Genomic DNA, 10,316 nt, shown 5'->3' with positions numbered 1-10,316 from the left:
TTTCCCTAAAACTATGCTTCAAAAAAAATGTGCCTCATGCAACTTTTATCTGCCCTGAAAGATGTCACAAACAACTAAAGGACTGGTAGGGAAAAAAAAATACATTTCAAACTCCTCATTTTCCCCTCCTTATACGTTTATATCAGTTTAATTAAATGAACTTGGAAAAAAAAATCTCTACTGTAACAGCCATCAATATTCAGCAATGCTAGATAAGTGTATAGGTGGAAAAGTTTACAGGACTAGAGCCTGAGGGAGATCCTCAGTGGCCAAGGCTTTAAATACAAGAAGGAAAGAAATATTTCATGTCCTTGAAATTGCCAGTCTTCATGAGAAGGATCAATAGCTTCAATAAATACGTACTAGAAAGAAGCAAAAGTAAGTACAATCATATTTTCATCTTCTTGTAGGCTTGTTCGCTCTTTTTAAGTCAATTGCCATTCTGTATTAAAACATCTATATATACTAATATTGTAGAGTATAAAGACACTTTAACCCCAGATGCATTAATTTACCATTAATGAAGGTATCAAAATCTGTGTGAAAATAAAGACTAATTTTCACCTAAAGAAAGTGGAGAATACTATGAATACCTGGTAAGGGCTGCTGAATAATTTTCTCCATCTCGTTTACAATTTCTTGACGAATTCTGAAGTCATCATCCGATATACCTTGTTCATTTGCTGCCTCAATGAGTGTAAAACTCAGAGCAGCCAACTGCGCAGAAGAAGGGGGTGGGAGGGCACGCAGCTCATTTTCTTCCTGTTTTTCCTGAATAATTGTTGGATGACAAAAGTCAAAACTGATATTTTAAGAAGGAAAAAAAAAAAAGGTTATCTCGCACTATTGCATGATATTAGAACATACTTTTTGCTATTTGTGATGGTCTATTCACATGGTGTCCTGACCAACCATTTTCAAAGGTAGGAACTCTGCCTGGCCTACTGGCAAACGCCGTAGCGTGGCTCACAGAAATGACAGTACATGCTCAGTGTTTAGAAGAGCACAGGTTGTTTCACAGCTGGCAACTGGGGAGGAAATCTGCTCGGTTACATTCTTGAACCACATTTTCTGACAGTTCTGCAACAGAATTCATCCAAGGAAGTAAAAAGCTGCAATTGTTCCTACATAATAAAAGGGACTGAGCTGAGAAAGTGTTTAGACACTCACACAGGGCTTTTTCCAGAGTGGATTGTACTTGAAGGAAAGACATCAGAGGCAGAAAATGTATTCCTAGCTCCAAGAAATTTTCATAAGTTGAGGCTCATTGCTGCCTAAACAGCTGGTGCCAGGAAGAGTTATTTTTAGTGCCTCAAATGATAATCAATTTAATCCAACAGCAAAAAATATGCAAGATGCATCAAGTAATATGGGAGCAAGTACAACAATCATTTGTTTCACAAATTCATCAACTAAATGAAATGTATGACTGACAACAGAAAAAAATAATAATCAGAAAATAATTAAGCACTAAGAAATGTTCAGTTAGTTCTACGCTGTATCTCTCAACTCATTCGTTTTTATAGGAACAAATATAACATAAGAAAGAATATGTGCATTTTTGACAGGCTGTGGTTTTTTTAATGTCACTGCTTTAGCATTTGGGTTTTTTGAGTGGGGAAGCCACAGCTGCTAAGCTCATTTGATAGACACGTATCTCACAGTTAAGAGTTGTAAACAGGTATATTTTATGAAGCAACATTTAGACAGTTACACACACACACCTCTTATCACTGTAATGTTGCACACAACATAAAGCTATTTGAAGACAAGTGTTAAAAACTGAAACCACTCCCTGTCCTCTAGCATTTCCATTCAGCAGTAAAGAAACCTCATTCCTCAATTCTTATCTTGATGCCCAGATGAAAAGCATGGTACAAAAGTGTTCTCATATCAAACACAGGCTGGTTTTATTTTTTTTTTCCATAACACAATTTAGCAGACAGAAAAAGAACCAGAATCTTTTGCAAACAGCAAAACAGCACAAAAAAGTTACTTTCTGAGATGTAATGGAGTTATGGCACTCAGAGTTTTCCAGGTGATGGCTTGCATATATCATCGAATTAGAGCATTAATTCCAAATAGAAGTATGGTAAGAAATGCATGGAAACATGAGTAAGTACTTTACGGAGCTTTGAGGAACGGTTGTAGGAAGAGTAATTTTAACCATTTGCATCATAAAACCCGACATGCTGGGGAATTTGTAACTCTATCAGCATTTAGAAAAATGGGTTGGCAAGAAAATCTGTGTGCCTTTTATTGGATTTCATGCACGTTAAGAGTTCTTTACAGCAAGGCAAACAGTACCAGCATGGTATCTGATAAGGAAACTCTTTCTCTCTTTGAAAGCCTTAGAATTGTTTTTCATATTATACACATACATAAACGTAGGGAGATGAGTGACTCAGGAACTGAATCCCTTCCTACCCTAACTCTCTTTTTTAGTCGAGACATACCATCCGCTCTGCTCACCCATCACAGAAAGAATGCAAATAAAAACATCACAAGTCAGACAAAATAGAAAGCCCAGAAAAAAAACAACACCCCCAACTCCACTCATGTCCCAGTCCTTGGGAGGTCTTGCTACCAGTGGTATTATTTTGAGAAGAAACAGAAAAACTAAATACGCTCCTCATCTAAGTTACCTTGCATTCCGTTACTAAAAGTATGATGAACTGCCCACTACTCAGGGACGCTAATGCAGAAGCAAAAATGTTCTCTCCTCTCTGCCCAGATGGATCAAGCCCTTCCCCTCAAACAGAAAGCAAGCAACAGAAATTTGCAGATCTCTGCTCAGCACAAGCTTTCGCCTAGATGAAGATGACTAAAGAAAACATACCACATAAAAAAGTCTTAAAAAAAAGGTTAAAATCTTACTTGTTAACTTACCATTATATTTTTCTTATGACGTTTTTCTTTAATATGCTTGTGAGCTCCCTGGATATTTTCAATGTGAACTAAGCAGAGCTTGCATAGATACTGACAGTTGGTGTATTCTGGGGAACGCTGAGGAAAAACGGCCATAAATTAAAAGTTTCTGCCAACAGCATCTGAAAAACTCAATTCTTTGAATAATAAAATGTATTTAAAGATTATGTAACACTTCTCAAGGTGCTTTGCAAACATTACATGATCTTCAAAACTACAGCAGAAATGGATTTTCACCTGTATGACAGGAGGGGAAAGTGAGATGACTTGAATATTACACGTCTCAGTAAATTTTAGTGAGACAAGATTAAGACTGAAGAGTTTATGGCTCTTAAGGCTGACCTAAAGGCCAGCAAGCCATTCCCTTGTCAGCTCAAGCTTTTAATAACGATGGACTTACTGAATCTCACCATCTACCCTCCTTTCTCTGATGAGAAAATGAGAAGTATTCATCATATTATCTGCTATACATGTGATGACAGATGGTGTTGTTGTTTGGCTAGCATCTTCACAGCGTACTATGCAAGTGCTGCATTTTGTGTTCTATTAAAAAGGGTGCGGCTGGCCAACAAGAGGGAAGATAGGCAGCTTTCGACTTACTGATGACTATACTCTGGATAAGGAGGGACCCTCTGACAAGGGGTATGATTATTCCATTTGGACGAATAATTTGAGATGCTCAGAACTGGAGAGACACACAGAAGCATCTTCTTTTTGTACAGACAGGCTGGGAGAGATGGAGGACACAAACCGAGAGCTGCCACCTAGGAGACCCCTGTGAGGCTGCAAGAAGCAGCCAAGCCAAAGGAGATGAGAGAGGGGGGGAAATCAGTATTTTCCTAGGGTCCATGAGGGGATGCTGTGGAGTTTATTCATCCAGGCAACCACGGAAAGCTACTAGATTAGAAAGAACCACCTCTGCAAAGATGAGGGGTTGTTTGTAAATACTCCATTTCAATCTGTCTCATCCTGCAGTAGTACCTCCTTGCTCCAACAAAATAGTCAGAGATTAGAAACTTTTTGATAAATTCACTGCAAAGGCAAAAGGGCCCCAACAAAAAGCCTTGGTTTTCCTCCAGACCCGTTAGCACTTTTTTCAACAACTGCTAGCAGTTATAACCGGGAGAGGAAAAAACCCTACTTAACATTTTCATCGTAATTCCAATACACCTATCTTTACTAAAACCGAAAAGTGTACTGAAATTGCCAGATGTTTAAACCGTGACATAACAGTGAATGAACAGAGAACACCATTTTAAGACCTTAAGGTAGACTACAGATCAGTTAAACAAATTTGACTTACCATATGGAAACCTAAACCACCGCTAAATTTGGGCAAGTTTTTCCACTTACTGAGTTTGCTCTTTTGTTTTGAAATAATAAAAAAAAAAAAGTAATTCGAAAAATGGTCCAATAGTCTCCAACTGCAGAGTAAATATCAATTTAAAAAAAAACATTTGAAAAAAAAAAAATAGTAATTCGAAAAATGGTCCAATAGTCTCCAACTGCAGAGTAAATATCAATTTAAAAAAAAACATTTGAGAAACAACTTACAGTTACACTTGAGAAGATTCAAGTATTCAATATCTGATGAGTGAAGTAGATCAAAAAAAAGTGGTCTATCACTTTTCTAAAACAGAACAAATAGTAGCAATAATATTTTAAAAAACTAAGTATTTATTTACAATACTGATCTGCAGTACTATGTCAACAAATATTTCCAAAAAGATTCAATCATGTAACGCCTTCTATTTCCATTCATTTTAAAGTCTTTTTTAATCCTCTAGTTAGGCTTAACAGTAAAGGGGCAAGAACTCAAGATCGCAAGACAAAAAAAAGCTGGAAACTACTACTTGAGTAAGACAGATTCATCCAAACAAGCCAGGCCTCAAGAAGTTTCTGCTTGGATATTCAGGGAGCTAATCCATCTCAGAGCCAGTTGTATTTTAAAGAACTCACAGGGAATGGAAAGCTTCCAGATCACAAGAGAAACTCAAGAATTTAAAAGGCTAAAGAGGATGAGCCAAGGAATTAAGAGACCCGTCAGAATTAGCACCTAGAAAAATAGTGTAATAAATTATTAAAAAGCACTTAAAATCAAGTCATAGGTGACAAATTTATCTGCCAGAAACAAATTTGCACTAAACCAATTTTAGGGTTGGGGTTTTTTTAAAAGATGATAAAATCCTAGGGCTTGGAGAAGCAGCAACAGATGTTGTAACTTGAATTCTACAAAGTTTTTGTCACTTGTCATACTATCAGTCTCAAAAAGAGACCATAAATACTATCTAAATAAAGAACAGCACAGTGAGAGCAAAACTGCTCAGAAAACTCCTCGGAGCACACATGCCTAGACTGGCTCACCAGAAGTTTAAAAGCATGTGCCAAGTATTTTTCAGAAGGGGTCCTTCTGGGGTCAGAAACACTCCTATTTTTGTTGAAGACTTAAGAAATGCAATAGAGGGTGTGCTGACTACAAATGTGAAAATGGAAAAGTTGGGAGAGGTTACAGGAGATGTAAAATAACAAAAATTCATCAATCATCTAATTAGAGAAATGGAGTAAGTTGCAATTAATTTCTATAAGAGCAAAGTATCATTCCTCAAGAATACAGGGCTGGGAACACGTGATTGGGCATTTTGTAAGAAAAGGCTATGAGGATCACTGCTGATCAAACTACAAGCCAAGATCCTATTGCTCCTAAAAAAGCAGAGACCCTACACACAAATGCTCTATTTCAGACAGATGAAGTCAGCTTTTCTCTTTATATGTAAGGCCCCAGCTGAAAGTGCATGTCCAATTTTGGATAGCAGTTACATGGGAGATGCCTACAGAAAAGTAGTAAGAATGAACCCCTAAGACCAAAGAGCGAGTCTAAAAAAGGTAAGACTGCAGGAATGGTAATGACCTTCAAATGTGTAGAAAGTTGGAGAAAATAAATCAATTATATTCCTAGGGCAACATATGAGGGGTTAAAATGCTGCAAGAAACACATTAGACACCAAGAAAAACTTCTGAGTTACCTATACTGACTTTGAGACTTGCTTCACTGGAGATAAGAGCAACTCAGACAAATATTTTTCAGGAGTCACCTTCAATAGAGGTGACTCGGACCAGTGGCTAACACACTGAAGGCAGTGCAAGGTTCCTTTGAACGCTGTATTCTGCGTTTCCAGGTAACCAGACTTTCTAGAAGACCCTAGGTAAGTAACGGAACTATAAACCTTTAGGTCTGCAGAATCAAAAAATACTGTTGTACAAATGTTACATGTGCCAAAAAAGGAACATTAAGTTTTCAATCCATATTATCTACCAAAATCAATGACTAGTCAACTACTAGGAGCAGTATCTTTGATCACTAAAATGTTTTACTCTAAAGAAGAAACAGAAGCAACAGGCTCTAGTAGAAATACCACCCAACCAATATGGTGATGATTATGAAAGAAGACACCGATTTTCTTTTTTATCTGATAAATAGCTCAACCTACTTTTTCAAGTCGGGAGATATAATCTCTTTCCAGACGTTCTTCAGCTTGTTTCAATCCTAGTTGCTGTTCAGCTGTCAGATTAGATTCATCAATAACAGTGGTGTTTTCTAAATAATCAGCTTCTAAACCATGTTCTTTAGTTGATTCAGAACTTCTTATTTTACCTATAGAAAGAAATAGTTACTTTCTTCAGAGTAATTCAAGAAGAGGAAAAGTCAAAGTTAGAGGACAGAGCAGTTAAGAGCATCTCACTATGGAGCTGGACACAAATTAGAGCTACAGTCCAGCTTTTTGTCCAAAGGCTGGCCAAAATCACCTTAGAAGTTAGAAACTCTCCAGTATGCTAACCAGTATTTTGGAGAGACATCAGAAACTACTACTATGCTTCAGAGTCTATTAACTTCTTCAAGGCAAGAAAGGTGGAGGTTTTTTGTTGTTTTTTCTGTTATGCAGAACATAGTATGCAGTATCACGATGTCCTGCTGCAACAGAAATAAGAAATAAGAGGCTTAAATTCTTTTACATTTTGTTAAGGAAACAGTCATAGAACTGCCTCGCAGACATTCACCCAAATGATCTTCCAGAGCCAGTCATCAGGCATTTCAACCTCTCAATTTAGAAGGCTGCTGGAGTTACACCTCAACACACTGCAACACCTTGCTGCCCAGGGCGAGCAACTACAGAGCTCTGGAACGCTGCTACTCACAAACACGCAGGTCAACTCCGAAAGGCCAGTTCCTCCAGATGCCTATGAATTGTTCATAGTCCACTAATCTGTACAAACATCCACATCTTAAATTACTCCAGTACTTTATACATCAGCAAAAGTGAGGGTTATTTGTGGTTTGGATTTATTTTTTTTCCCCTTTTTCTTTCCTTTCAAATGAGATCTGTGCCTCCACACTAGCTAGGATTCAAAATTGAACAAGTTTTCAAGTCCTGGTTTCTCAGTGACAGATGGTCCCTACAGTACATGATGGTGGTCTACAAAGAGCTCACTGATCACAGGATGCTGCCATTTCAACTTGTTTTTCCTATTAAATGTTATTAAGGTAGCAAAAAAATATGCACTTTACCATCTTCCTAGTATTTCTGTACAAGCAACTGCTGTAGCTGTTGCGATAGTGGGAAATACTTCAAATAGTTCTATCTGGCACACCATCTTAAAACAGCATTTTTGTTAGAAAAAACTCCAATCTGGAAAGGCGTGACAAATCCTGAACTAAGGAGATAAAGCTTGATCCATGTATTTTATTCTGAAACTGAAAAATATTTCTAAGAATTGAACACTCATGCGGATAACCACTGATGGATGGTACTTATTCTAGAGCTCCCTAAAACAAAAGCCACCCGTCAAAACATATTCTAAACATTTTAGTAACAGAAAGCACAGCAACCACAGAAGAAAAAGTAAATACTGTCTCCCTACCTATAGAAAAGAACCCTTTTCTCACAGATTTTTCCCCATATCTTCTGAAAAGCAGCAATAGCTGGCATTGATATTATGGCAGCAATATTATGAAGACTTTCCCCCTCCCAAGACATTATAATCTCAAAATTGCCTGAAACCCCCCCACGCAAAGTATCTTGCAAAGATGTTTAGGTCTTAGGCATGAGAAAAAAGGACAACTATTACCACAACCTCTTATCCTCTAAGTACTATGCTTGTATTAATAGTATGTTGTTTCTAAACGCAACCAGCGATTTACTATATGTGACAAAAATATGCAAAGAGAACCATTTCAAAGCCTCTTTCAGACTGCTCACGATTTCACCAGAAGAAAATTGAATCAAGCAGTCTGGAATAATACTCACTGAAGTCATCAGGCTTGTGTTCCATTTTTCTTTGATCTGAAGCAGTCTTACTAAGATCCCCAGACTGATCGACACTAGTCTTCAAAGTGTGAACTCCCAGTGGATTTTCCAACACCAGTTTCCCTTTCTGTGCAGCTGAGAAGCTTTCCGTACTGACCCCGTTCCCTGAAACATGGGAGCCTGGAAAGTTTTCTCCCACTGACTGTGGTTTTGTCTGTTTCAGGTTTTCCACTGCGGCCGATGAATTAGAAATTCTTTTTGCTTTTGTGTGACTTCGATCCTGAACGTTAGACCCCGTATCTTTAGTTCCAGGAGTACAACTGTTTACTTTGCATGATTTATTTTCTCCTTGTTTTTCAGAACAAACATCATTTTGTTTACTTTTTTTGCTGCTATTCCCACTTGGAGAACTTCTCCCAACATCCTTCACAGATTTGTCATTTCTATTATGTTTATAATTTTGATTGTTGGTAACTTTGACTGCTTTGCCTTCCTCACAGACAAGACGGACAGACTTCCTTGGGTCATGATTTCCATTCTTTGAGCTCTTGGCCTCTTCCATTATAGTGAAGACCTGCTTCTGTCTCTTGAGACCACTTCAAGTGCAATTTTTCAGCAATTTGCCGTTGGTTTTTTCACTGTGCAGGCAAGGATCGTAGCTGATTGTCTACTGAAGAAATAATGAGAGATATTTTTAAATTGAAGGGAAAATATCAAATCTCTACGTAGACAATCCATTAAAATAAACCTTTCTAAAGAAAAGTCTAACTACAAATTATTATAGAAAGAATGTTCTCCCCACAGGCCTAAGTGAATTTTCATAATAGTAATAAATTTTTTTTATCATCTTGACATCTATTTAAAGGAGGAAGGGATACGAAGACACAAAAAATTGCAGAAAACGGTAAAAAACACTCGGTTATAAACCTGTCAACAGCTTGCTTTTTTCTTCCCTTCCTATTTTTGGCTTTCTGAAAAAAAACAAGAACCAAGATGTCTGCAACTACACTGGAAAAGTAAAAAAGTAAGAATTTAATACATCTTTAAAAACACCACTCAATAAACATACAGCTCAAATTAGCCACTACAGAAAACTAATTTGGTTTCTAGCATGTAAGCTCCATTTTATTAACTGTTTTAATAAAAGTATTTAGAGATATAGCTTAGAGTATTAATAATAAACCTGACCTACCACCTGTATCCACAGATACTTAAGCAGATTTCCGACACATACAATTCTCATACAAGTTAACTGCCATCAATTAAATAAGAGTTTGCTTAGCCAAAAAACCCTGCAAATAGTAAATATTTTGTTTAGCTACAGATTAACTTTACTTATCTAAACCTCAGTCCCGTCAGTGATATATCATCTGAGCTTTATGTTGGAGACAACTCAAAGATTGTTTTGCCAATGGGAACCTAAGCATAAATAAATGGATATGTTTGTAAGAAATTACTCTTACGAATACAAAAAAACAAAGGGCAAATCTGTAACAAGAACTCAAATTTTTTTTTTAATAACTTTGAGATAGCAATGAAAAAAATGAGAATGAAGAATTAGACGTAGAAGAAAATAAATTTTATAAAACTACAGTAAGATACGGAGTTTAAAGTTTGTTCTTTCCTGTCTAGCTATATGTTTGGTAGGTAAAAGTAGAATCCATGGAAATTTCTGGGGTTTGGAGAACTCATTAAATTAAGTAGCTTATCGTTTAGCAAAGAAAAGGAATAACAGAAAAGTCAATGAATTACAACTATCGGAAGCATCACAATGTATTTTTGTATTTAAGAACCAGAAGGAAAGATTAAAATGCCTGGGTTAAAAAAAAAAAAAAAAGACTTTTTGAATATTATCAGTATAAAGCACAATACTTTTTTTAAGGCTATATAATGTAGTTACTATCTCTCACTTTGAGACACAAATCCAAAAATACTTCAGAATACAAAGCACATACTAAAAATCGTTATCTTTAACCTCTATTGACATAACTGAAAATACATATTATTTTTCAAACAAGAAAACCAAAAAAATCAACAAAACCCACAAGACTTTTAATTAATGTTAGTATCACAGCTCTTAGTAAA

At 36.6% G+C, this 10,316-nt stretch overlaps 1 protein-coding gene across 1 annotated transcript in view; it reads right to left on the bottom strand.

Moving 5' to 3' along the window:
• ZCCHC11 (zinc finger, CCHC domain containing 11) overlaps window positions 1-8,904 on the bottom strand; it is a 39,026-nt gene extending 30,122 nt beyond the window's left edge. Inside the window, exons 1-4 of the mRNA XM_009867517.1 lie at window positions 8,232-8,904; window positions 6,417-6,580; window positions 2,890-3,006; window positions 594-771 (exon numbers count right to left, since the gene is read on the bottom strand). Of these exons, the coding sequence (XP_009865819.1) occupies window positions 594-771; window positions 2,890-3,006; window positions 6,417-6,580; window positions 8,232-8,793 (1,021 nt within the window). The 5' untranslated portion in view covers window positions 8,794-8,904. The remainder of the gene's footprint in view (window positions 1-593; window positions 772-2,889; window positions 3,007-6,416; window positions 6,581-8,231) is intronic.
• Window positions 8,905-10,316: the final 1,412 nt, after the last annotated feature.

This window comes from Apaloderma vittatum, unplaced genomic scaffold (genome assembly GCF_000703405.1).
Source record: "Apaloderma vittatum isolate BGI_N311 unplaced genomic scaffold, ASM70340v1 scaffold13474, whole genome shotgun sequence".
In the NCBI taxonomy this organism is placed as follows: domain Eukaryota; kingdom Metazoa; phylum Chordata; class Aves; order Trogoniformes; family Trogonidae; genus Apaloderma; species Apaloderma vittatum.
Note: the sequence above shows the minus strand (reverse complement) of the source record. Positions and strands in the feature narration are given on the sequence as shown.